The sequence below is a fragment of the Ochotona curzoniae genome, unplaced genomic scaffold (assembly GCF_017591425.1).
Source record: "Ochotona curzoniae isolate NIBS_2020 unplaced genomic scaffold, NIBS_Ocur_1.0 scaffold_4937, whole genome shotgun sequence".
NCBI lineage: Eukaryota > Metazoa > Chordata > Mammalia > Lagomorpha > Ochotonidae > Ochotona > Ochotona curzoniae.
In genome coordinates this window covers 2,893,474-2,915,212 of record NW_024467126.1, presented here as the reverse complement: position 1 = coordinate 2,915,212, position 21,739 = coordinate 2,893,474, and the positions used below count along the sequence as shown (strand labels likewise).

Here is a 21,739-nt window from a genome sequence, read left to right as displayed (position 1 = left end):
AGGCAGATGGAGAGGCTGCAAGACTGATGGCAGAGGCAAGGACCAAGAGAGAAAAGTTAGGAAGCCCCCAGAGACTTGGAGACCCAGAGCACCTCCCTCTCAGTGCCACCACCTCTGTACCCCTCCAGCTAGCATCAGGCCAAGGCTCCTCACCCCCCACCAGCACCCCAGGAGCTGGAGAAGGGTTTGCAGCCGCAGGGGACCTGATCCCGTGGGGACCTGCTGCAGCCCTGTGCACACACACCCCAGGCTCGCGCCCCGCTGGCCACAGCTACACCGGGACGCGAGGAAGAGGAACATCCCAGATTAGCATCTGTAAGTGGAGGGTGCCCCGGGTCCGCGTGAATGGAGTCGGGGTACCTGGAGGGGGCAGCGGCTCTGCCGGGCTCCGCGGGTGGACGAGCAGCGGTCGAAGCGCGGTGGCTGCGGTGGGGGCTCCCGCCCGGCGGCGCTGCTTTATATAGAAGCGCCCGGGGCATGCCCAGTGCTGGCCTGGGGCGGTGCGGGGCGGACCCGTAGCCACCACCAGGGACCCGTCGCTAGCGGCCCGCCCCGTCCCTCCCCCCAAAACTGTCCCTGACCTGGGGACACGACTTATGGGACGGTCGGACCCGCCGGAGTTGGGGATACGGACAGTCCCGGGTACGGCAGAAAGCTGCGGAGCCGCCGACCTGCCAGGGGCCAGGTACCCACAGCTAGGAGCTGTCCGCCTGGCTCCTGCACCGCGCCGCGCCCGGAGAACTCGAGAGATGCAGTGGAACTGGCACGGAGCGCCTGGTACTGCGGGCGCCCTGGGGGTGGGGTAACCACAGGCCTGGAGCGGGGCCCTGCAGCTGTCGACCCGTCTGCAGCCCTTTGCCCTGTAGCGCCCGAAAGGCCAGCCTGGGTCAGGGTCTCTGTGCCTCTATATGCCCAGCCCCACCTCATCACTCCCCCGCTGACCCGCACCAGAGTGCAACTGCTCCAGGAGCGGGTGCGGCGTTCCTGGGAGCAAGGAGGGGATCCCCATGCTCTTCACCGAGAGAGGGGGTACCCTGTGCATCAGCGTGTACAAGTGGGTCCCTGCCCACACCTGCACACCGTTCCTGGCTGTGCCCCAAGTCTTGGAGTTCCCACACCTCCCAGCCTTACTTTGCCCTTCCTCACGCCCGGCTCAGCTAGCAGCCCTGTTAGGTGGCAGCAACTGGTCAGAGGGCACAAGTTCAAAATGGTCCAGGGTCCCCCAACCTGGCCCGCTCGCCACAGCCAGCTCTCCTGGACTCCCTGCTGTTGGCCCCAACTCCTTGAAATAGGGTGCAGTGCCCGGGACGACCACCTCCTCCGGCACAGTGGCCTCAGCTGCTGCATGACTCTGCCTGGGGGTGGCCGAGCATGGACACCACCCAGAGTGTGTGGGCTCACCTACTTCATGAGTTCCTGAGTTCCTCAGCTCCCTGGACTGTCTGCTGGGCATTCATTGCTAGCATAGGTCTCTTTCTCTCTCCCTCTTTTTTTTTTTTCCCCCTAAAGAGTCACTTTATTTTTCCTTGAAAGGCAGGGTTAGAGAGGACAGAGACATCTTTCATCCACTGATTCACTTCCCAAATGGCCATGACAGCCAGAACTGAACCAATTCAAAGCCAGGAGCCAGGAACTTCTCCAGGTCTCCCACTTAGATGCAGGGTTCCAAGGACTTGAGCCAACTTTCCCTGCTTTGCCAGGTCAGAAGTAGGGAGCTAGATCGGAAGTGGGGCAGCCAGGACTTGAACTGGTGCCCATGTAGGGATGCCAGCATGGCAGGCCAAGGATTAGCACGCTACACCCCTGTGCTGGCTCTTGGTGGGCACACTTTGGGGTAGGTGACAGTGCAAGGGGGAAATGTACACCTCCATCCCACTCCAAGGGAGAGTTCTCTTTGCCCTTTGTGGGCCACCCACTTGGACCCTCTTGGTTGATGGAGGCTAACGGGGGAGTTGCTGGTGCCACCCCAGCTTGGGCCGGGGTCAACTCTTTGGCCAAGTTCCCACTACTCCTGAACCCCCTCCCCCCATCCCATGCCTGGCCAGGCACGGAGTTGGGGTCACTGAGCAGGTTTAGGGCCAGCATGTTTACTGCTCACAGCTCCATCACCAGAACATTCCGAGTCTGGGCTCTGACAGTGGCCATACCAACGTTCCACCACCACCCTTGGGATGTGTGAATGGAGCACCCCATCATGTGGGTCCACTGTCCTGGTGCCCTCCTGCATGCCAGCTCCGGGCTCCCATGTGCTGGGCAGTGGCTGGCAGGCAGGACGCAGAGGCGGGAGCGGCAGGGGCATAGGAGCCAGCCCTGTTGTGACAATGGCTTGTGGCCCGGGCACCCACAGGGGGCAATTAGTGAGTGTGGGAAGGGGTTTCCATGGTGGCTGCCCCGAGGGGGCACACAGGGGCTCAGGGGGCCGAGGGCCGGCGGGACCTTTCTCCTTTGTTCTGGGCACAGTGGGCTTTTGTTCTTGCTGGGCTCCCTTTTGCAGACGGGACCAAAACCAGGGGTGCGGGGTGCAAAGGCAGGGAGCCCCCACACAGGCTCTCCTGAAACAGCCTGGGAAGAGGGAGAGGAGGGGCTGGGGAAGGGGGCAGGGAAAGAGGCGGGCCCAGCTGCCTTCAGGGAGCCCAGCTGTGACAGGTCCAAGTACGGAATCCTCACCTGCCCCCAGAGGCTGTTACCAGTAAACAACGCCCCCGGCAGCCAATGGGCGGACTTGGCGAAATCTCCCCGGGCAGGAGCGGGACTGGGGGGGTGTGGAGGATGGGAGACCAGGGAGCAGTCCTGAGGGCGCAGGGGGTGCTGGGAGGGGGAGGTTGAGTGAAGGGCATTGAATTCACATCCATCCAGGTATCTGCTCAGCCCAACTTTATTCCAGGTGCCCTAGCAGCGCTTTGGGGACGCCTCGCTGCCCCTTCCTTGGTGTTGGCTTTGACCCTGGACAAGCCCCCAGGAGGGAGAGAGAGGAGCCAGTCTGGGTTCCCAGAAGTGTATGTGTGTGTGTGTGCGTCCACACCCGAGAAAAACACCTTGACTGGGGTCCTCGTTTGCTGCGGTTGGCATCAGCTTGGCCCTGGGTGGGTGGGGAGGATGGGTCCGTGGCATCCTCAGAAGCGGGTGTCCAGGAAGGAGGTGGAGCCACGGTGGGCCCTAGGCGGGCCCTCGATGGGAGGGCCCCGGGCACGCATCAGGAGCCCGTGGAAAGTCTTACCCCGCGTCTGGGGTTTGCGCCGGTTGGGGTTGGGCGTAGGCTCCTCTGGGGGCTGTACCACAATGCGGGGCACCTCAGGCCGGGAGCTTCCTTGTGCACCAGCCAGCTGCTGGGCCTCGAAGATGGCGCGGGCCCCAGGGAGACGTGGCCTGGGGGACAGTCCCGGTGTTGCCTCGGCCAGTTGGGCCAGCTGGACCCGCGTCTCCCGCTGCAGGTCCCGCTCAGACAGGGCCACACCATGCACCTGGGAGGGAGCGACCGCAGATGAGCTTGAAGGAGGCAGGAAGTGGTGACGTCAGAGTGGGGGGGCCACACACACAGCCCCAGGAAGTGGCTGAGGGCACAGGGGTGCACACACACACACACACACACACACACACACACACACACACACAGAGTCTCTCTGCAGGCCAATGAGAGGGGAAGGCATGTTGCCCACCTGTGCCATGAAGCCCTCCTCCTGCAGCTGCGAAGGCGGAATGGATCTGAGGGCACCAAGTGTCTCCAGGAGCCCAGGGCAGGCGGTGCGCTGCTCTGCCGTGCCCAGCGCTAGGCGCACCAGTGTTAGCCCCACTCGGAACAGGACCTTGACACCTGTCAGCCAAGAGGGGCAGGGGAGGGGCATCATTCACTCACAGGGCCAGCCCAGCCCCTCCTCAGGTCTACACCTATACCCAGTCCTACTGGAGCAGGTGGGTGGGTGTCCGCTAAGGTCAGCCACCTTCTCTGCCCTACCCCAACAGCATAACGTTTGTGTGTGTGACCGTGGACCTATCCCACACTCTCAAGACCCCTTCCTGGTGACCTCTGGCCTGCTGAAGGGCGGCCAGGGGATCGCCAAGGCCTGGGGCGTGTGTGATCTGTGTGAGGAGCAACTCCCTCAGCCACGTGCTCAGGCCCTTCCCTGAGTCTGAAACTGCAAGGCAGGTGACATAGGGCTGGTGACCTGGCCCGTGGCCCTGGCTCGAACGGTTGGAAAGAAGCAAATTTTAGAAAACCAAGGGCTGGCGTTGTGGCAAAGTGGGTTAGGCCACTGCCTATGACACCAGCTTCCCATACAAGCATCGCTACAAGTCCTAACTGCACCACTCCCCATCCAGCTCCCTGCTGATAGCCTGGGTATGCAGTGGAGGACAGCCCAAGTGCTTGGGCGCCAGCATTCATGTGGGAGACTCAGATGGAGTTCCTGGCTCCTGGCTGTCGCCATTGGGGGTGGGGGTAGGGGTGAAATATCAGATAAAAGATTTTTCTGGAGCCCAGCACAGTAGCCTAACGGCTAAAGTCCTCACCTTGCATGCATTGGGATCCCATATGGGTGCCAGTTCTGATCTTGGCGGCCCCGCTTCCCATCTAGCTCCCTGCTTGTGTCCTGGGAAAGAGGCCCAAAAGCCTTGGGGTCCTGCACCCGCATGGGAGACCTGGACGAGGCTCTGAGCCCTGGATTCAGATCGGCTCAGCTCCAGCCATTGTGGCCACTTGGGGAGTAAATCAATGGATGGAGGATTTTCCTGTCTCTCCTCCTCACTGACTTTCCAATAAAAATTTTAAAATAAATCTTCAAAAAAAAAAAGATTTCTATGTATCTCTTTGCAACTCTGACTTTCAAATCATCATTATAATAAAATCATTCTAATAAATAATAATAATAAGCTCCAGTATAAATCCTAGAGTCTAAAGCTTGGCTCTGTTTCCCACCATGCCTCCCCCCCCCACCACACACACACACACCACGCGCACACACACACACATTCACTCACACACACACACACACACACACACACACACTGACATACACACACACACACACACTCACACACACACACACTCACACACACACACACTCACACACACACACCACACACCACACACACACTACACACCCACACACACACACACCACACTCACACACACACACACCACTCACACACACACCACACACTCACACACACACACACTCACACACACACACACTCACACCACACACTCACACACACACACTCACACACACACACACACTCACACCCACACACACCACGCGCACACACACACCACACGCACACACACACTCTCACACACACTCACACACCCACACACACACACACCACGCGCACACACACACACACCACGCGCACACACACACACACACACACACCACACACACCACACACTCACACACACACTCACACACACTCACACACACACTCACACACACTCACACACACACTCACACACTCACACACACTCACACACACTCACACACACACTCACACACACACACACACACACACACTCACACACACTCACACACACACTCACACACTCACACACACTCACACACACACTCACACACACACTCACACACACTCACACACACACTCACACACACTCACACACACACTCACACACTCACACACACACACATACACACACCACGCGCGCACACACACATACACACACACACTCACAAACACACACTCACACACACACACACACACACACACACACACACTGCACCAGACCCTGTCATGGCATTTGCTTTACCGTCTCCATGGCACATGTAAAACTCCAGTCACAAAATGGAGTCACTTTGGTTCAGGCCTGCATAAGTTTGCTAACCTGCTCTTTATGCTGCTGTACAAAACGCTTTGCCAGTTTCCTGCTTTGTGGGCCAGATCACTGGGCTAACATGCCCTGCCAGCAGCCCACAGCTCCAGGAATCAACGCTGTATGATGCATTCACCCGTTCTTCCTATGATTACCTCCTGTGCCTGCCCGAGCCCACCCACTGTTCTCAGGGCAGCCTCCTGTGGCTGCCCAACTCACTCTTTATAAAAACCCACCCAACCCTCAGCTTGGGGTCACTCTGAAGGAAAGGAGAGTTGACCCCAGCTGGTTGGTTTGCTTGCCTCCTCAATGAACTTTGCTGCTTAGTAGAGCTGTCTGGGCTGCACTTCTCGAGGGGAGGCTCAGGCTGGATGCAACACACAGACCCCACGGATTTGGATCCAGCCCCCCACATTCCATCAGAGCAGAGACATCAGTCACCCAGGTTTTCCTGGGAAAACAGAGTCGTGCCCCTCCTGGCCGGCCAGCCACAGCCTCACCCAGTCTCCCCACCACATGGGCCTCCATGTGTCCCACATGTCCACTTTCAGCCCAAAGCCTGCCTGACTGCAGCCCTCCTAAGGGGAGTCCTTCCCCTGGAGACGAGCCAGGGCCGGGGCTGGGCTGCCTCTCCTGAGCCAGGCCACACATGCCTGCAGCACACCCAAGGGCCACAGGAGAGCCGCAGGGGACGGTGACCCGGCAGAGTAAGCTGGCATCCACCCCCCCCCAACACACACACCACTCACCCTCGCTGAGAAACGCATCCCAGACGCGCAGCACCGTGGGGAAAGGCAGGGAGCGAGCGAAGACACACAGGAACCACTCGGGCAGGTAGAGCAGGGGTCCGACGCCCACCTGCTGCAGGTGCTTGTACACGCGTGGGAGCAGCCGGCGCAGCAGGGCTGTGAACACCTCGGCATCCAGGTGCACGGCCTCCTGCGGCCAGGGCCGTCAGCATGGTTGGCAGGTGCCCCAGGAGCTCTGCTCCCACACCTCTGCCTCCACGCCCCCTCACTGCCCCGCCCCACCAGCCCCAGCCCCTTACCATTTGGGGCCCGTAGTAGCCAGGGAGGTAGACCTCACAGATCTGTACCAGGCACCAGAAGGCCTCCTGGGGGGTGGGGCAGGGCACAGGCCTGAGGGTCCTCCCACCCCCGACCCAGGAGCCAGGCAGGGGGTGACAGGGAGGGGACACTGCACACCGCCTGCCTGAGGGAAAAAGGGTCTGCAGGGTGGGGTGGGGGAGGTGGGCTTGAGGGTTTCTGGGGTCACTAGGGTCAGGGGTCATGGTCATGCCAGGGCTTCCTGGGTCACCAGTCTACTCACCTCCGGGGGTAAATGCATGAGCAGCACAGCGGCCACGGGGCCCTGGGCCTGGCAGTAGCCCAGGTCGGGCCGGTACAGGGTGTAGGCTTTGAGCACCTGCAGGAGCCCCTGCTGCCTGTGCCAGGAGACCCCATCAGGGCCAGCTCCCCCACACTGGCACGCCCCACCCCGCCCTCAGTGACCCTCAGAGAAGGGGCAGAACGAGCATCCCTGGGCATTGCCGGCCTCGTACCCATGCCCCTGGGGTGACACAAACATCTCGTGCAAGGGGAACTGGCGGTGCAGGTCCCTGCCGATGGTCTCCATCCACTGCGGGTCGCCGGGGGCCTCCACCAGCTTCTGCAGGCCGGCAGGAAGGTGGGTGTGAGGGCTCGGTGTGGCCAGGGTCTCCAGGAGGGGCAGGTGGTGGTGGGAGACCTGCCCGCCCCTCACCTGGTAGGTACCGGGTTGCTCCCTCTGACACACGTGGGCTCCGCACAGCAGGGGCCAGCAGCGGGCCCGTAGGGCCGACGGGATGCCCTTACGACACTGCAGCTTCACCTAGAGGAGAACCCGGTCCCTGGGTGTGGCTTCTCAGCAGCCGGGGGTGGGGCACTGTGGGTGCAGGGGGCCAGCAACAAGGCCAGCAGGTGCCCGGCGTGGAGGGGCAGGCAGAGGGGAAGGCCTCTCCCCTTACCTTCTTGTAGCGCCGGGACATGGTTTTCTCCCAGTGCGAGGTCATCTCCACCCACTGCATCTCCCGCTGCCGGATCAGCTCTGCTGGGGGGTGGTCTGTCCTGGGGGCACAGGGCACAGGTGTCCAGGCTCCAGGCAGCCACACCTGCGCCTCCTCCTGGCCACCCAGGTGAGCCCCGCCCAGGGCTCGCGGTTCTCGGGGAATCTCTGGCAAGCCCCTTCCCAGAGGCAAGGAGAGCCATGGCCTGTATGGAGGGCAGAGGCTGAGGGCTGAGTGGGTGTGGTTGGGGGAGATGCTGGGGGCGGTCACCTCTGGGGACAGGGAACGTGAATGCCCGGCAGCTGGCTGGACAGCGTCTGCTCCAGAGCCCAGCCTTCCACCCTGACTGCCCCGAGCCTCACTTACCCTGCCTCTGCTGAGCTGCCCCCGATGAAGCCATAGCGGTCAGCCTGGCGGTATGGGCCGGGTCCGCTCAGCTCCGAGTCAGACCCCAAGGAGCTCGAGTCGTCTTGCACCTCAGAAGGCTGCCCCAGCTCCTCTCCAAGGGCGTGGGCCATGGCGCCCAGCACCGCCAAGGCCACAGGCTGCAGAGACGCGAGGACAGACACCGGGAGGGGCCACTCCCCAGGTCCCCAGTGCTGGGGCCAGGCTGTTGGGGTGGGGGAAGGGAAAGTTTCAGGGTCTGTCACCAAGCCTCCCACTGGTAGATGGGAGATGGTGGGGGGCAGAGAGGAGCCCTAAAGCCACAACAGGCCAGGCCTGGGCATCCAGCCCCAGGCCCGGCCCCGTCCCCACTGCGACCCAGCTCACCTCAAACGGCACCTCACCTCCTCCTCCCACTTCCTCCTCACAGCGACAGGCTGGGGGCCCCTCCCAAGCGTGCGTGTGTGTTGGGGGGAGTGTCACCCCTTCCTCTCAGCGTTTCTTCCTGCCCGCCCTGGTGCCCCAGAACCACCAGCTCCTCCTGTCCTCTCCCAGGCCAGTGGTTGCCATGGAGATGCTGTGATGGATGTGTTGACAGTTCCAAGCTGCCTCAACCCAGGGTACCAGCCTAACAATTCTTAAGGATTCAACATTTGCTCTTTACAACATGGAGCCAGGCGCAGTCCTGATGGGACTTGGCATGCACCCTGGGTCCTCTGAGCTGCCCGAGCATGAGGGGGTGGCAGTCCCTTGCTAGCTCTGAGCCTGTTTCCTTGGAGGACTGAGTCCCCAGCGTCCGAGGAGATGGTTGTGACCGTGTTTTCTGCAGCACCCTCCCACCTAGGGCAGGGGTGAGCAAGGCAGAAACCGCCTTGCGGAGAAAAACAACTTCCACTCTGCTTCCGGTCCCTGTGAACCTAAACGAAGTGGGCGGGACCTCAGAGAGAGGCGGGACCAGAATCTGCCCCGCCCCTGCAGCTCCGCCCCGTCAGCCGAAGCTCCGCCTCCCGCGCCGCAGCGCCGCTCGTCCGGAGGGGGCGCCCGAGCGCCGGGTGGGACGGCCGGGGTCTGGCTGAGGGGCGCGGCCTCTGGAGAGGCGGGATCAGGCCCGGCCCCGCCCCGCCGACCGAGGCTCCGCCTCCCGCGCCGCTGCGTCGCTCGTCCGGAGGAGGCGCCCGAGCGCGGGGTGCGGCGGGAAGGCGGGGCGCTCGGCCGGCCGGGGGCGGCCCGGGGCGGGCGGAAGCAGAGCCTGGCCGGAAGGAGGCGGCTGCGGGAGGGCGGGAGGCCGGAGCGGGCCCGGAGCTGCTGGGCCGGAGCGGCGGCGCCGCCATGTCCGACAGCGAGAGGCTCAACCTGGACTCGATCATCGGGCGCCTGCTGGAAGGTAGGCGGGGGCGGAGGGAGGGCCGCGCCTGCCGCGTCCCGGGGACCTTCCAATTCGCAGGGTCCCGAGGGGCCCCCGGCCCGGAAGTGGCGCGCGGGCGAGCCTGCCCCTCCCGGGCCAGTTTGCACTGGGCGGGGACGGGGCGCCGCGAGGTCCCGTGGCCACAGACGCCCCCGGGAGGTGGGGGGTCCGCTCCGGGCTTTGGGGCGCGCCCTCGTGGGGTTGGGTTACGGCCCCCGCTCCCACGCGCACCGCTGTTCCCCCGTGAGGGGCTGGGGTCCCACTTGGGGAGACCCGAGGCGGCGCCCAAGGAAGGCGCCGTGCCGGCTGCCTACCCCCAGCCCCCAATCCCAGGAGGCCCGGGCGCCCCCGCAGGTGCCTGTGTGTGAGCAGGGGCGAAGGTTGCCCGAGTCACCTGCCTCCTGTTCTGGGGTTGGGGTGCTTAACCCCATGCTGGGGTCCCCCCAGTGCAGGGCTCACGGTCACCCCCTCCTCACCTGTCCTGGGGTTGGGGTGCTCAACCCTATGCTGCCCCCCACCCCCAGTGCAGGGCTCACGGTCACCCCCTCCTCACCTGTCCTGGGGTTGGGGTGCTCAACCCTATGCCACCTCCCCCCCCCCAGTGCAGGGCCCACAGTCACCCCCCACCTCACCTGTCCTGGGGTTGGGGTGCTTAACCCCATGCTGGGGTCCCCCCAGTGCAGGGCTCACGGTCACCCCCTCCTCACCTCCTGTCCTGGGGTTGGGGTGCTCAACCCTTTGCCAGCCCCCTCCCCAGTGCAGGGCCCACAGTCACCCCCTCCTCACCTGTCCTGGGGTTGGGGTGCTCAACCCTTTGCCGCTCCCCCCTGCCCCCAGTGCAGGGCTCACAGTCACCCCCTCCTCACCTGACCTGGGGTTGGGGTGCTCAACCCTATCCTGGGGTCCCCCCAGTGCAGGGCTCACGGTCACCCCCTCCTCACCTCCTTCCTGGGGTTGGGGTGCTCAACCCTATCACGGTCATCCCCTCCTCATCTCCTGTCCTGGGGTTGGGGTGCTCAACCCTATGCTGCCCCCCACCCCCAGTGCAGGGCTCACGGCCTGGAAAGAATGTGCAGCTGACGGAGAACGAGATCCGGGGTCTGTGCCTCAAATCCCGGGAGATCTTCCTGAGCCAGCCCATTCTGCTGGAGCTGGAGGCGCCCCTCAAGATCTGCGGTGAGCTCCTTGCCGGTCCCCGCGCTCCTGCACCGCGCCCAGCCCCGCACTGCCGCTCACTGGGCTCTCCCGCCCGCAGGGGACATCCACGGGCAGTACTACGACCTGCTGCGGCTCTTCGAGTACGGAGGCTTTCCCCCTGAGAGCAACTACCTGTTCCTGGGCGACTACGTGGACCGGGGCAAACAGTCACTGGAGACCATCTGCCTGCTGCTGGCCTACAAGATCAAGTACCCCGAGAACTTCTTCCTTCTGAGGGGCAACCACGAGTGCGCCAGCATCAACCGCATCTACGGCTTCTACGATGAGTGTGAGTAGCCCTGGGGAACCCACCTTGCCGAGCCACCATGGCCTTGCTGCCGTGCTGCCCTTCTCCCCAGGCAATGCCTGTCTGTGCAGCCTACCCCCTGGTATAGGGAGATGGGCAGATGCCTCCTGCAAGGCTTCTGGGCGTGCATAGCTTGGGTGTTTTGGAAGCAGGGATAAGCCAGGCCTGGCCTTGGGGGCTCCGATCCCAGGGTGTGGGTGCCCGGGGTTAGGTTGTTTAGCAGGTGGACTGCCGTGCTGAGGACAGGGCTGTGACCACGTCCCTCTAACAGGCAAGCGGCGCTACAACATCAAGCTGTGGAAGACCTTCACCGACTGCTTCAACTGCCTGCCCATCGCAGCCATCGTGGACGAGAAGATCTTCTGCTGCCATGGAGGTGAGGCCAGAGGGGCCAAGGCTGCCAGCTGTGGGATGTGTCCTCCTGTCCCTGCCAGGGCCTGCCTTTGGCATCCTGTGTGGAGCACACTAGCCCTGTGAGGGTGGCCATTGGGGCCAGGACATGCTGTGTGGCCCCAGGAAGGGCGAGGCTGACACGGCCTTCCAAGAGGAGCAGGCCTTGTTTGCTTACTTGTAAAAGATGTATTTCTTGCGAAGGCTGAGTTACAAAGAAATCCTCCATCTGCTGGTTTACTTCCAACACAGCCACGATGGCTGGGCCGGCCAGGCCTGGCCAAAGGTGGGAGCCAGGAACCTCTTCAGGTCTCATACTTGGGCCTCCTTCTGCTGCTTTCCCAGGCACATCAGCAGGAGTTGGGTGGAGCAGCAGTGGGGACCCCAGCCCCGGGAAGGCAGGGGCCTGAGGCCCTGACTCTGTCCACCCCCTAGGCTTGTCCCCCGACCTGCAGTCCATGGAGCAGATCCGGCGCATCATGCGGCCCACAGACGTGCCCGACCAGGGCCTGCTCTGCGACCTGCTGTGGTCCGACCCGGACAAGGACGTGCAGGGCTGGGGCGAGAATGACCGCGGGGTCTCCTTTACCTTCGGGGCCGAGGTGGTGGCCAAGTTCCTGCACAAGCATGACCTCGACCTCATCTGCCGCGCGCACCAGGTGGGCGGGAATGGATGGGGTTCTGGGTGGGCCTGAGCAGGGCAGCAAGCATCACAGCCATGGGACTGACCGCCCTCATCCACAGGTGGTAGAGGACGGCTACGAGTTCTTTGCCAAGCGGCAGCTGGTGACCCTGTTCTCAGCTCCCAACTACTGCGGCGAGTTTGACAACGCAGGCGCCATGATGAGTGTGGACGAGACCCTCATGTGCTCCTTCCAGGTGTGAATGAGGAAGGAGGGGGCCCCGGGCAGGCTGGGGGGGGGGCCCCGGGCAGGCTGGGAGCGGCCCACAAGCCTGACCTCTTGTGTCTTGCAGATCCTGAAGCCCGCAGACAAGAACAAGGGCAAGTATGGGCAGTTCAGCGGCCTGAACCCCGGAGGCCGGCCCATCACCCCACCACGCAACTCTGCCAAAGCCAAGAAGTAGCCTCTGCGTGCGGCCCCCGCCCCCAATGGCCTCCAAGCACGGCCCCGCCCCCGACGATGGATGGATTGTACAGGAAGTAGGCAGCCCAGGGCTGCCCACCACGGGGAGCCCGGAACCCTGGTGTATTTTTTTTTTTTTTTTTAATGAATCAATAGCAGCATCCGATCCCCAGGGTTCCTTTGCCTGCACCTGCAGTGGCTGCAAGCAGGGTCCTGGGGCTAAGGCTGCAGCTCAGGGCAACAGTAGGCCAGGTCACAGGGTTCCAGTTTTGCTGGGCTGCAAGGCTGGTGGTCACATCCTGGGGCAACCTGTCTGGTCTCTTAAATAAAGGTCGAAGCTGGATTCTCGCCACGGCCTCTGTCTCCCTTGTTCCAAACTAAGCCTGGCCTGCTGCCAGGAAACCCAGCTTCACCAGATGCAGGTCCAACCATGACAGCCTCTGCCACACACTTGGGTTCAGAGGTTCTTAGAATTCCAACCCAGAGTGGGAGCATTAGGGAAAGCCCTGGACACCCCCCAAGGTGTGGCTGGGATGCAGTGGCACCCACTGGGCTCTTGTCTAAGGGGTTCCAGCTCAAGACAGGCAGGCAGCAGCTTGGTGTCCAGCCCGGCTCTGGCACAGCCCCTCACTGCCCTGGTCAGCCCTCCCCATCGCTGTCTTCTGCCAGCACAGGGCTGGGGCCCTGGGGCGAGTGTGCAGGGGTCAGGATGGAGCCGAAGAACAGGGAGCGGAACTGGAAGAACAGGAAGCTGTGTGAGCCCTGGAAGCTGCTCCCCTCCCTGCCCCTGCCCATGCCCATGCCCCTGCCCCTACCTTCTTGGGTGGGGGGGTCCCAGGTACAGTACTAGGCTCAGCTTCATCACCGTCCTCCTCAGAGGACCACACAGGGCTGTCGGGACGCTGAGGACCAGGGGAAACGGAGATGGAGGGCAGCACCCGTGAGCCCTCACTGCCTACGGTGGTTTCCATGGCGATCATGTAGGCGTCCATGTCATCGCTGGTGAAGTCCTCCTGGTGGGGAGTGCTGTGGGCAGAGGTGGCATCCACAAGTGATGGAGGGGAGGGCAGATGTGGGCACAGTCCTCCCCTGGGGGCTTCCCACCCAGAGCACTTTGGGGACCTCACGGTTGCTAAGGTGGGAGATGCAGCCAGGGCTGCTAAGGTGGGAGATGCAGCCAGGGCTAAGTGGCCACTTCCTGAGGAGGTGGGTCGGGCATCTGTCTGGAGGGTGGGTGTTGGGGAGGTGCGTGGGAGGCATTCCAGGTGCTAGCTTAGCCCTGCAGGAGGAGGGGAGCAGCAAGCTGGTCACCAGGGGCCACTCCCCCACCTCCTCCCTGTGGGACAGGAACTGGAAAGTAGGGGTGCCCAGGGACTTGCTGGGCGGGGGGCCAGCCCCAACTTCCTCTGCTTCAGCTCTGCTGGGTCCCTCCTCCCAAAGCCACCTGCTGCCTCCCCACAGCCCTTCCTGGCCGGCTTGGGAGGAGGCTCTGAGGGGAGGTCCCAGCCAGCTTTGAAGGCAGCCCACAGGGCCTGGGGGAGGCTTCCCTGGCTGGGAGGGGTCACCAATACAGCTGAGCAGGAAGGCTGAGCCTGTGGGGGCCTGGGAGCCCAACAGGAAGTGTGCTGGGGGGAGGTGCGGAAGCTGCAAGCAGCCGGCTGGGGGGGATACCCTCACCTGTGAGCCTGGAGCGGGGGTCTGTGGGGCTCCAGCTCTGCCTCCGCCTCCGACAGAGTGGCCAGGACAAAGTGGCCATCTAGTGTGGAATCCTCAACAGTGAAGATGGCCGGTCTGGGTACAGGATGGAGCCCATCAGTCACTCTGGGGGGCTCCAGTCAGTCTCCTGTGCAAACCCCCGGCAAACCCCCCAGGTCGGTGCTGGGCATTACCTGCCGGGAGCATCAAAGTGCACACTCAGGGGCAGGTTCGCTGACTCAGCAAAGCTCAGGAGCCCCTGGCAGGAAGAGGCGGGCAGTGAGGTCTCCCTGGCTGCAAGCCGGTAACACGCAGCGGGCTCTTGAGGGAGGGATAGGGGGATAGGGGCTCACCCGGAATTCCTTGAGGCAGAAGGTGACAGCCACCCCTTCTTGGGCCTGTAGCTCCTGGAAGTCAGCCTCCCCCAGACTCATCTCGGTCACCATGGTTTTGGTGTTGCTGTCTGTGGGGAGCAGAGGACTCCAGGATCCTGGGACCCTGGCCCAGCCCCCCCATCGCAACCAGGCAGCCCTGGGGCCTGACCTCACCTGCCTCATCTTCCTCCTGGTAGCTGCGCAGCACGACCCTGCGCCCCTGAGCAATGCCCAGCGTTACCTCAGACAGTGCCTGGGGAAAGGGCAGCACGGCCTCCCCCAGGACCCTGCAAGGAAGGCGGTGTGTCACTCCCACACGGCGTGCTGCCTGAGCCTGGGGAAGGCAGGCCTGGTATGGCCTGGGCAGCAGAGGGCAACGTCTGGGGGCCAGCATGAGAACGAGCCAGACACTACAGGAGGGCAACTTACCCGCCCTTAGAAGCCGCGATTCATTCCTTCTTTTTAAAGCTTATTTACTTGAAAATCAGTTACAGAGAGGAGAAAAACAGATCTTCCATCTGCTGGTTCACTCCCCAAATGGCCACACCAGCCAGAGGAGGACGGTCCTGAAGCCAGGGGCCAACAGCCTCTTCCAGGTCTCCCATGTGGGTGCAGCAGTACAAGGACTCGGGCCATGCTCCCCTGCCATCACAGGTGCATTAGCAGGGAGCTGGATGGGAAGGGGAGCAGCTAGGAGTCCTGGCACACAGAATGCCAGCACCACAGAAGGAGGCTAAGCCTAAAACTTCTAAGGACACCTCAGCTACAGCGGCTGAACCAGAGCTGAGCCCATCTGAAGCCCACATGGGTGCAGGGTCCCAAGGCCTTGGGCCTTCTTCTGCTTTCCCAGGCCACAAACAAGGAGCTGGATGGAAAGTGGAGCAGCCAGGACACGAACCAGTGCCCATATGGGATCCCAGGCATGCAAGATAAGGATTTAGCCATCCCACCGTTGTGTTGGGATCAGGCTCTGAGACAGCTGTGCGGAGCTGATACTGCGGCAGTTAAGATGCAATCTGCAGCACCAGCATCCCACGCGAGCAGTCCAGCCGTCCCACTCCAGTGCAGCTCCCTAGGTCCCTGCACCCACGTGGGAGACGCCAAGGAAGCTTCTGGGCTGGGTCTGTCTCAGCCTCGGCCGTTGCAGCCATCTGGGGAGTGAGCCAGTGGATGGAAGAGCTCTCTCTCCCAGCCCACCTCCATTACTTATTTACTAGACAATAGGGAGCACGAGCTGGACTCTGCTTCTCTATGGATTTGAAATTAGCTGCCCATGCTAAATAGCTAGTGGGATCAGGCACTGTGGCACAGAAGTCAGACTGCCTACCGTGACAGCGGCATCCCTTGTGAGCAGAGGTTCGTGTCCCGGCTGCCCCACTTCCCTCCAGCTCCCTGCCTGTGGCCTGGGAAAGCAGCAGAGGACGACCCAGAGCCTTGGGCCCCTGCAGCTGCATGGCAGATCCAGAAGAAGCTCCTGGCTTCGGATCTGCTCAGCTCTGGGCTGTTGTGGCCATCTGGGGAGTGAACCAGCAGATGGAAGATCTTTTCTCTGTTGCTCTCCTTTTCTCTGTAAATCTTGACAATAAAAGACAAGTTAATCTTTAAAAAAAAAGAAGAAGAAACAGTGCTGGAATGGAGACTGAGGGGATAGCCTGCCCTCTCCATCGCGCCAGCCCTACAGAGCCCAGGAAAGCGCTGCCGACACCTGAAGGGCCCATCAGGCCCAGGACATGGAGGGGGCGGTGCTGCCAGGACACCAGCCCATGCCAGGGCAGGGGTGGGGAACCACCCAGGCTGCTCCTCGTCTCAGACCTGCTACCTCCAGCAGAGCCCACTTTCCTGCCTTACATGCCCTGTGGAGTGCCACCCTCACGGGCCATCTTTCTGGGCACGACCTTTGGGCCCTTTGGCAGAGCCTGGGCCTCCCTCAGGCGCAACGTGCCTGCAGTTCGAGCAAACCAGAGAGGGGTGGGACCTTCACAGTCGCTTGAGCCAGCAGGAATCTGGACAGCAGTGCTGGGGGGTGGGAGGGCCAGACCTGCGGAGGGGGCAGGGGCCGACCCCCTAGAGACACAGTCAAGTACCTGGGGCTGGGGGCATCCTGAAGGTCCACAGAAAGCCTGCAGCCCAGATGGAGGCGGTACAGTAAACTTAAACCACCATCAGATCCAGGGCTTCAGGGCCTGGCTGCTCCACTTCTGATCCCACTCCCCGCCAAGGTGCCTGGGAAAGCAGCAGGGTCGGTCTAGAAGCTCTGGCCCCTGTGCCCTGTGGGAGACCCAGAAGCTCCTGGGTTTGGCTCAGTCCCCATCGTTGCAACCATTTCGGTGAACCAGCCGATGAGAGCACCCCCAGCCCCAATTCTGCTTTTCCAATAAATCTTTTTTTTTTTTTTTTTTGGTAAGAAAAGGAGGCCCAAGCGGAAGCTGGTCAGTCCCGAGCTCACCGAGCGGGAGCGCAGAGCTTGTAGGGGCATGAGGCTGGGTCGAAGACGGCCTGCAGGGACTCACAGTCCTGGAAGGACAGGTTGTGGGTTTTCCGCACCCCTGCAGGGGCAGAAAGGGTCTCAGCAGCCGTCCCCCAGTCCCACTGCCTCCCACAGGGCGCCCTCCGCCAGCCTGCCGCCCTCGCACCAAACCGGCAGTGCAGCTGGACCACCAGGCGGCTGCTCAGGCCATTGAGGGTGATGCAGCACCTCTCCACCGTCTTCTCCAGCGCCGCCAGCGAGCGGAAGACTGACAGGAAGGACTGCAGGGGGTGAGGGGGACGCATCAGCCAGCCACCCGGCACGCAGGAAGCCCAGCTTGCCCCCTCAGCACCCACCGCCGAGCCCTTCTGGGCAGGGAGTGTCCAGATGCACCTTCATCAGGATCTTACAGCGCAGCAGGCCCTGGCCCGGGGCGGCCGCCTGGTACTGCTGGAAGAAGAGCGGGGCGAACAGAAAGCAGGCATAGGCCGAGCGCGAGGAGTTCACCGTGCGCAGGGAGAGCTGCGGGAGGCAGGACAGCGAGGCGCGGCGCCATCAGTCCGCACTGCTGCCCACTCCCCCACCTGGGACCCTGCCGGCGACCGGCACCTGTGACCCACGAGGCCCCCACCCCAGCTTACCCGCCCTTACAGCTGAGAGGCACAGCCCCTGCCCCTCCGCCTGGCTCTAACTCAGGCCTCCCACCCCTGACCCTGGGCACTACTCCCGGGACCTGCCCACCGCCATCCCGCCTGTGCGAGGAGCCCAAGCCACCCCCCTCACGCCCGCACCCCTCACCCCGTCCTCCAGGGGCTCCAGGTAGAGCTCGTCCCCGATGCGGGACAGGGAGTGGACGGCCTTGCCCAGCACTGCGGAGAGGAGAGCAAGGAGGATCAGCCGCGCGCCTCCGGCGGGCTCGCCTGCCCCGCCGCCAGCTCGGCCCCGACTCACCCTTGACGTTGCCGCCCGTGATCAGGCACCGCATGCTGCCCGCAGCCCGGGACCCCAGGCCTGGCCGGCCCGCCGCGCGTCCCCGAACAGCCGTCGCCCCGCGCTTCCCGCGCCCGCCCCCCGCCAGCACTGCCCCCGCCTCCTCATTGGCCAACGCGGGGCGCCTCCGTCACGTGAGAAAACGCTCGTCGGCGCCGCCGTCACGTGACGCGGCCGTGGCTGGGGGCCGGCTCCGCCACGTGACCCGAAGGCACCCCGGGCGGGCAGATGGGACGGGGGCAGACGAGGAGGGGCGCTAGCTGGCAGAGGACCCCCGATTCTATAAGGCTGGGGGCCTCCTCTGGAGGGAGTTGCTGGCGCCTGGTTCCCTAGGTGCAGCAGGCCGGCCCTGGGCGCCGTGCCCTCCCGCCACCCTCTGCCTCTGATGGGGGGCGTCCCTCCCATGTCGCCCAGGTCTGTCTGGCCAAGCCCTCGCCCTGGCTGGGCCCTAACGAGGCTCACAATTCACCAGCCTCGCGTGGCTGGGGACCGTGCTGGTGGTTATAGCCTTGTGGTTCGCACAAGGCCTGACCCTCCGTGGGTGACCAGTAAGTCAGCAGGAATGAAGTTCATGAACGTGTTGAGGACTGTCGGGAGAGGAACAGGTGGCCTGCAGGTGGCCCCTGCTCCCGGCACACACAGGGCAGCCCTCTCCTTCCTCCTGGCCTGGTGCCCAGGCGGTGCAGCTTCACATCCATCCCCCGGCCCTGGCTGTGTGCTCTGTGTCACACAAGGAATGGGGGTGTTGGAGCTACTGCTTCGGAGTCCCTCCCTGCTGTGCCAGGGACCCTGGTCTGCTCCTCTGGCTGGGACTGCTCCAGTCCTGGGGAGAGGTGCTTGGCTGCAGGGGAGGACGATCCCTTGGCATTGGGCCAGGCGTGGGTCCAGGGGTCCCCAAGAGAGGCCTGAAGGTGACTAGAGCAAAAGAGGTGGGTGTGTGTGTGCCTGGTGGGGATGCAAGGCACAGGAGAGGTCTTCCCGATGACTAGTCAGGTGGCAAGGTGCCCAAAGTGTGGATGGTGGTTGGTGCCTGGTATGGTGCCATGGCAGGGAAGTCTCCTTGGCAGGGGCAATGGCTAGAGGCCAGCCCAGAGAGGGAGACAGTGTTGAGGGAGAAGTGTTGCTGCTCAGAACAGCGCAGCAGGTAGGCTGCACTGGGACGTGGGCATGGAAGCCAGTGCCAAAGGAAGTGGGTGTGCTGTGCAACCGGCTGGGGCAGCGCCGGGTGGCAGGACACGGCCAACTCCAAGGCCAAGAGCAGAAGCTCAGCTGGCCATTGGAGGCAGCTGCAGGCCCGGCTCCTGAGCACACCTTTGAGAAGGGCTGGGTTATGGAGACCACGCCACTGGGCACACCTGGACAGGGCGTCGGGGTGGGTTTCCTGGGATTGGGAACAGGTGGAGTGAGGCAGGGGGACTGAATGGACACTTGTTAAGGAGCTGTGGGTGAGAATGTGCCAGGCACCGTTTTGTCTCCCCAGTGTGGCCATGTGGCCCTCTCAGGCGGGTTCCCAGGCGGCCTCATGTCCTCTGAGCTATGCCAGGTGTGGGGACATAGGAGTACGGCTTGGGAATTTATTCTGGTTTGTCCTGCCCTAGTCTGTGCACACACAGAGGAAATGGTACCCTAGGCTGACTTGGTGCGTGGGGAGGGGGCACTCAGCAGGCCAGGGGGCTGAGCCTGTGAAGGTGTGTGCCATGCCAGGTGCGCGCCATGCCAGGTGAGCACCCTAGCCCCTCTGCCCTCACCAGCACATGGCACGGGCTGGGGAAGTCTGTGTCAGTGACACAAGACCTGAACCCAGGATTGTTTGTCACGACCAGGACCAGGTTCCTGGGTGCCAGCTGCTTTCTGAAACCGGGCTCCATCGCCAAGGGCTCGTGGGAAAGTGGACAGGCTGTGAGCTGGGGTCAGGTATAGAGCCCACGGGCACAGTGGCGCCTTGTCCCTGCCCCTCCCCAGCTGCACAGGCCCAGAACAGCCAGCCCTGGAGGGAGCAGACAGACGAGGCAGCTTGTAGGGCACCCGCTCACGAGGCTGGCATGGGCTGCTGGGCACCGCTGAGGGCCCAGGGTGTCCCGGGCTCCGGGATTGGCTGCGTGGAGAGCTGGGCTGGAGTCTGTTACAGCTGGCGGGGTGGGGAAGGGGGGATGCTGAGGCTTGTTCGCCACAACCTGGCCCACGGGTGTTACAGGCCCCTTGGAGCGCGCACGAGGTAAGTTCAGGGCGAATCAAAGGCAGTGTGCCGTACCCAGCGGGGGGCCCGATGGAACTCATTACCCCAAGATGTGGTCTTGGCTGGAAATATAAATAGCTTCACAAAAGGTTTAGATAAATCCATGGATGACAGCTCCATTCATGGGTTAGGAGGAGGGGGCTACTCGGGCCTGCCGTCTCCTGGGGAGCCATTGGGAGGCGACCGGGCTCTGAGAGACCACCCCTCAGGGCCCGGGTGGGAGGCAGTTTCTGGTGGCAGGGAGCCCCTGGCCCTTTCCCACCACCTGCCCAGGGGGCGCCACGGGAGCCGCTCCGTCCGCTCAGCCCGCTCAGCGGGGTCAGCGCATCCTGGCGGGCTGTCCCCTGAGGGACCGGCAGAGGGAGACAGACACCACATCCAGCCGCAGCTCCCAGGCCAGCGGGCGGGCTGGTACGCCTCAAATAGATTCAGGGAGCCCCGAGGGGGCCGCATAGTACCTGGGCTAGGCTGATCTGGGCTCCCTGCTGGAGGAGGGGCAGGAGGAGAACTGGGAAGGGGCTACTGACCAAGAACAGGGTAACCAGAGCCTGGCTGCCCGCTCCTAGGAGACCTGGCGTGACTCCATGTCTCAATTTCTCTGCAGTGAAGGGTGGTCCATATGGAGTTGGCAATACTTGCCCATGGTGCCAGGCGTTGGGGTACCTAGCATACTGTGGCTAGATCCTCCATAGGAGCACCAGAGGTTGACACATCCCCTAGGGTGCCAAGGCTCTGGCCTTTCGGGTCCCTCGGAGTCCCCTGCTGGGCTAGTGCAGCAGGTTGCTGGCTCTTTTGAAGTCACTTTGCCCTGAACTCCCTTACTCCCAGCCCTGAGGCCCTGGCAGGAAGCAGGGTGCCAGGTGCCTGCCTGGGTCCACAGTGTTGGACCCCACAAGTCCGAGTGTCAGCCCCTCAGCTTTGCACCCATGTGGCTATGTCATCTTTCAGCTTCTCCCTTCTCTCCTGGTCGGTCCCTGCCCGTCCTGCTGTGACCTCCTCCTTTTTGCACCATCTCAGGTCCCCACTCCAGTGACTTCGGTCTGGTGGTCAACACTGAAGCCGCACCGTGGACAGAGTATCTGTACAGATCCCGAGGGGAGGTCTGCTGTCCCTGGCTCCACTCTGGAGGGAATGCAGCCATGGAGCCAAGCAGGGAAGTGAGGGGCCCGGGGTCACATGGCTGGTCCCACAGCAGGAGGGCAGCAGCACTGACCTCAGTGGAGCTGGGTGTCTGCCCTCCAGCCCCCCGAGGTGCCTGAGGGAGGGGTGCGGCCATGAGTCAGCAGAGCAGGATAAGGATCTCCCAGTCCAGGGAGAGGTAACCCCAAGCCTGTGCCAGGGGAG

At 63.0% G+C, this 21,739-nt stretch overlaps 3 protein-coding genes across 7 annotated transcripts; 1 reads left to right on the top strand and 2 right to left on the bottom strand.

The window, feature by feature from the left end:
• Positions 1-2,859: 2,859 nt before the first annotated feature.
• Positions 2,860-8,626, bottom strand: TBC1D10C (TBC1 domain family member 10C). Of its 3 annotated transcripts, XM_040970929.1 has the most exons (9): positions 8,232-8,626; positions 7,827-7,926; positions 7,583-7,690; positions 7,383-7,489; positions 7,151-7,265; positions 6,870-6,935; positions 6,571-6,760; positions 3,657-3,811; positions 2,860-3,461 (listed from the first exon to the last, which is right to left on the bottom strand). In XM_040970929.1, exons 1-9 carry the CDS (start codon positions 8,381-8,383, stop codon positions 3,114-3,116), a joined length of 1,341 nt encoding a protein of 446 aa, XP_040826863.1. In that variant the 5' UTR covers positions 8,384-8,626; the 3' UTR covers positions 2,860-3,113. The 3 variants fall into 3 exon arrangements, with proteins under 3 accessions (XP_040826863.1, XP_040826864.1, XP_040826866.1); XM_040970930.1 differs by lacking the exon at positions 6,571-6,760 and having other exon boundaries at positions 3,343-3,461; positions 7,151-7,261; XM_040970932.1 differs by lacking the exons at positions 6,571-6,760; positions 7,151-7,265 and having other exon boundaries at positions 3,343-3,461.
• An 874-nt stretch (positions 8,627-9,500) lies between these two features.
• On the top strand, positions 9,501-12,981 carry PPP1CA (protein phosphatase 1 catalytic subunit alpha). 2 transcript variants are annotated; one of them, XM_040970764.1, is made up of 7 exons: positions 9,501-9,633; positions 10,699-10,830; positions 10,910-11,140; positions 11,430-11,534; positions 11,984-12,207; positions 12,293-12,427; positions 12,524-12,981. In XM_040970764.1, the coding sequence occupies exons 1-7, from the start codon at positions 9,579-9,581 to the stop codon at positions 12,632-12,634; spliced, it is 993 nt and encodes a 330-aa protein (XP_040826698.1). In that variant the 5' UTR covers positions 9,501-9,578; the 3' UTR covers positions 12,635-12,981. The 2 variants fall into 2 exon arrangements, with proteins under 2 accessions (XP_040826698.1, XP_040826699.1); XM_040970765.1 differs by lacking the exon at positions 10,699-10,830 and having other exon boundaries at positions 9,509-9,633.
• A 94-nt stretch (positions 12,982-13,075) lies between these two features.
• On the bottom strand, positions 13,076-18,199 carry RAD9A (RAD9 checkpoint clamp component A). 2 transcript variants are annotated; one of them, XM_040970762.1, is made up of 11 exons: positions 18,121-18,199; positions 17,968-18,038; positions 17,563-17,691; positions 17,336-17,450; positions 17,149-17,248; positions 14,877-14,989; positions 14,682-14,791; positions 14,523-14,587; positions 14,311-14,424; positions 13,449-13,659; positions 13,076-13,368 (listed from the first exon to the last, which is right to left on the bottom strand). In XM_040970762.1, exons 1-11 carry the CDS (start codon positions 18,152-18,154, stop codon positions 13,273-13,275), a joined length of 1,158 nt encoding a protein of 385 aa, XP_040826696.1. In that variant the 5' UTR covers positions 18,155-18,199; the 3' UTR covers positions 13,076-13,272. The 2 variants fall into 2 exon arrangements, with proteins under 2 accessions (XP_040826696.1, XP_040826697.1); XM_040970763.1 differs by lacking the exon at positions 17,968-18,038 and having other exon boundaries at positions 18,121-18,195.
• Between the last annotated feature and the right edge of the window lie 3,540 nt (positions 18,200-21,739).

Bases quoted from the DNA above. Each gene is read 5' to 3' on its own strand.
- TBC1D10C (XM_040970929.1), bottom strand. From the start codon at position 8,383: ATGGCCCACGCCCTTGGAGAGGAGCTGGGGCAGCCTTCTGAGGTGCAA. The intron at 7,927-8,231 runs GTAAGTGAGGCT...CTGTGCCCCCAG, and splicing joins GGCAGCTCAGCAGAGGCAGG to GACAGACCACCCCCCAGCAG. The intron at 7,266-7,382 runs GTACGAGGCCGG...CTCCTGGCACAG, and splicing joins GTGTCACCCCAGGGGCATGG to GCAGCAGGGGCTCCTGCAGG.
- PPP1CA (XM_040970764.1), top strand. From the start codon at position 9,579: ATGTCCGACAGCGAGAGGCTCAACCTGGACTCGATCATCGGGCGCCTG. The intron at 10,831-10,909 runs GTGAGCTCCTTG...TCCCGCCCGCAG, and splicing joins GGCGCCCCTCAAGATCTGCG to GGGACATCCACGGGCAGTAC. The intron at 12,428-12,523 runs GTGTGAATGAGG...TGTGTCTTGCAG, and splicing joins CCCTCATGTGCTCCTTCCAG to ATCCTGAAGCCCGCAGACAA.
- RAD9A (XM_040970762.1), bottom strand. From the start codon at position 18,154: ATGCGGTGCCTGATCACGGGCGGCAACGTCAAGG. The intron at 17,451-17,562 runs GTGCATCTGGAC...CACCCCCTGCAG, and splicing joins GCTGTAAGATCCTGATGAAG to TCCTTCCTGTCAGTCTTCCG. The intron at 14,990-17,148 runs GTGAGCTCGGGA...CCTTCCTTGCAG, and splicing joins AAGCTCTGCGCTCCCGCTCG to GGTCCTGGGGGAGGCCGTGC.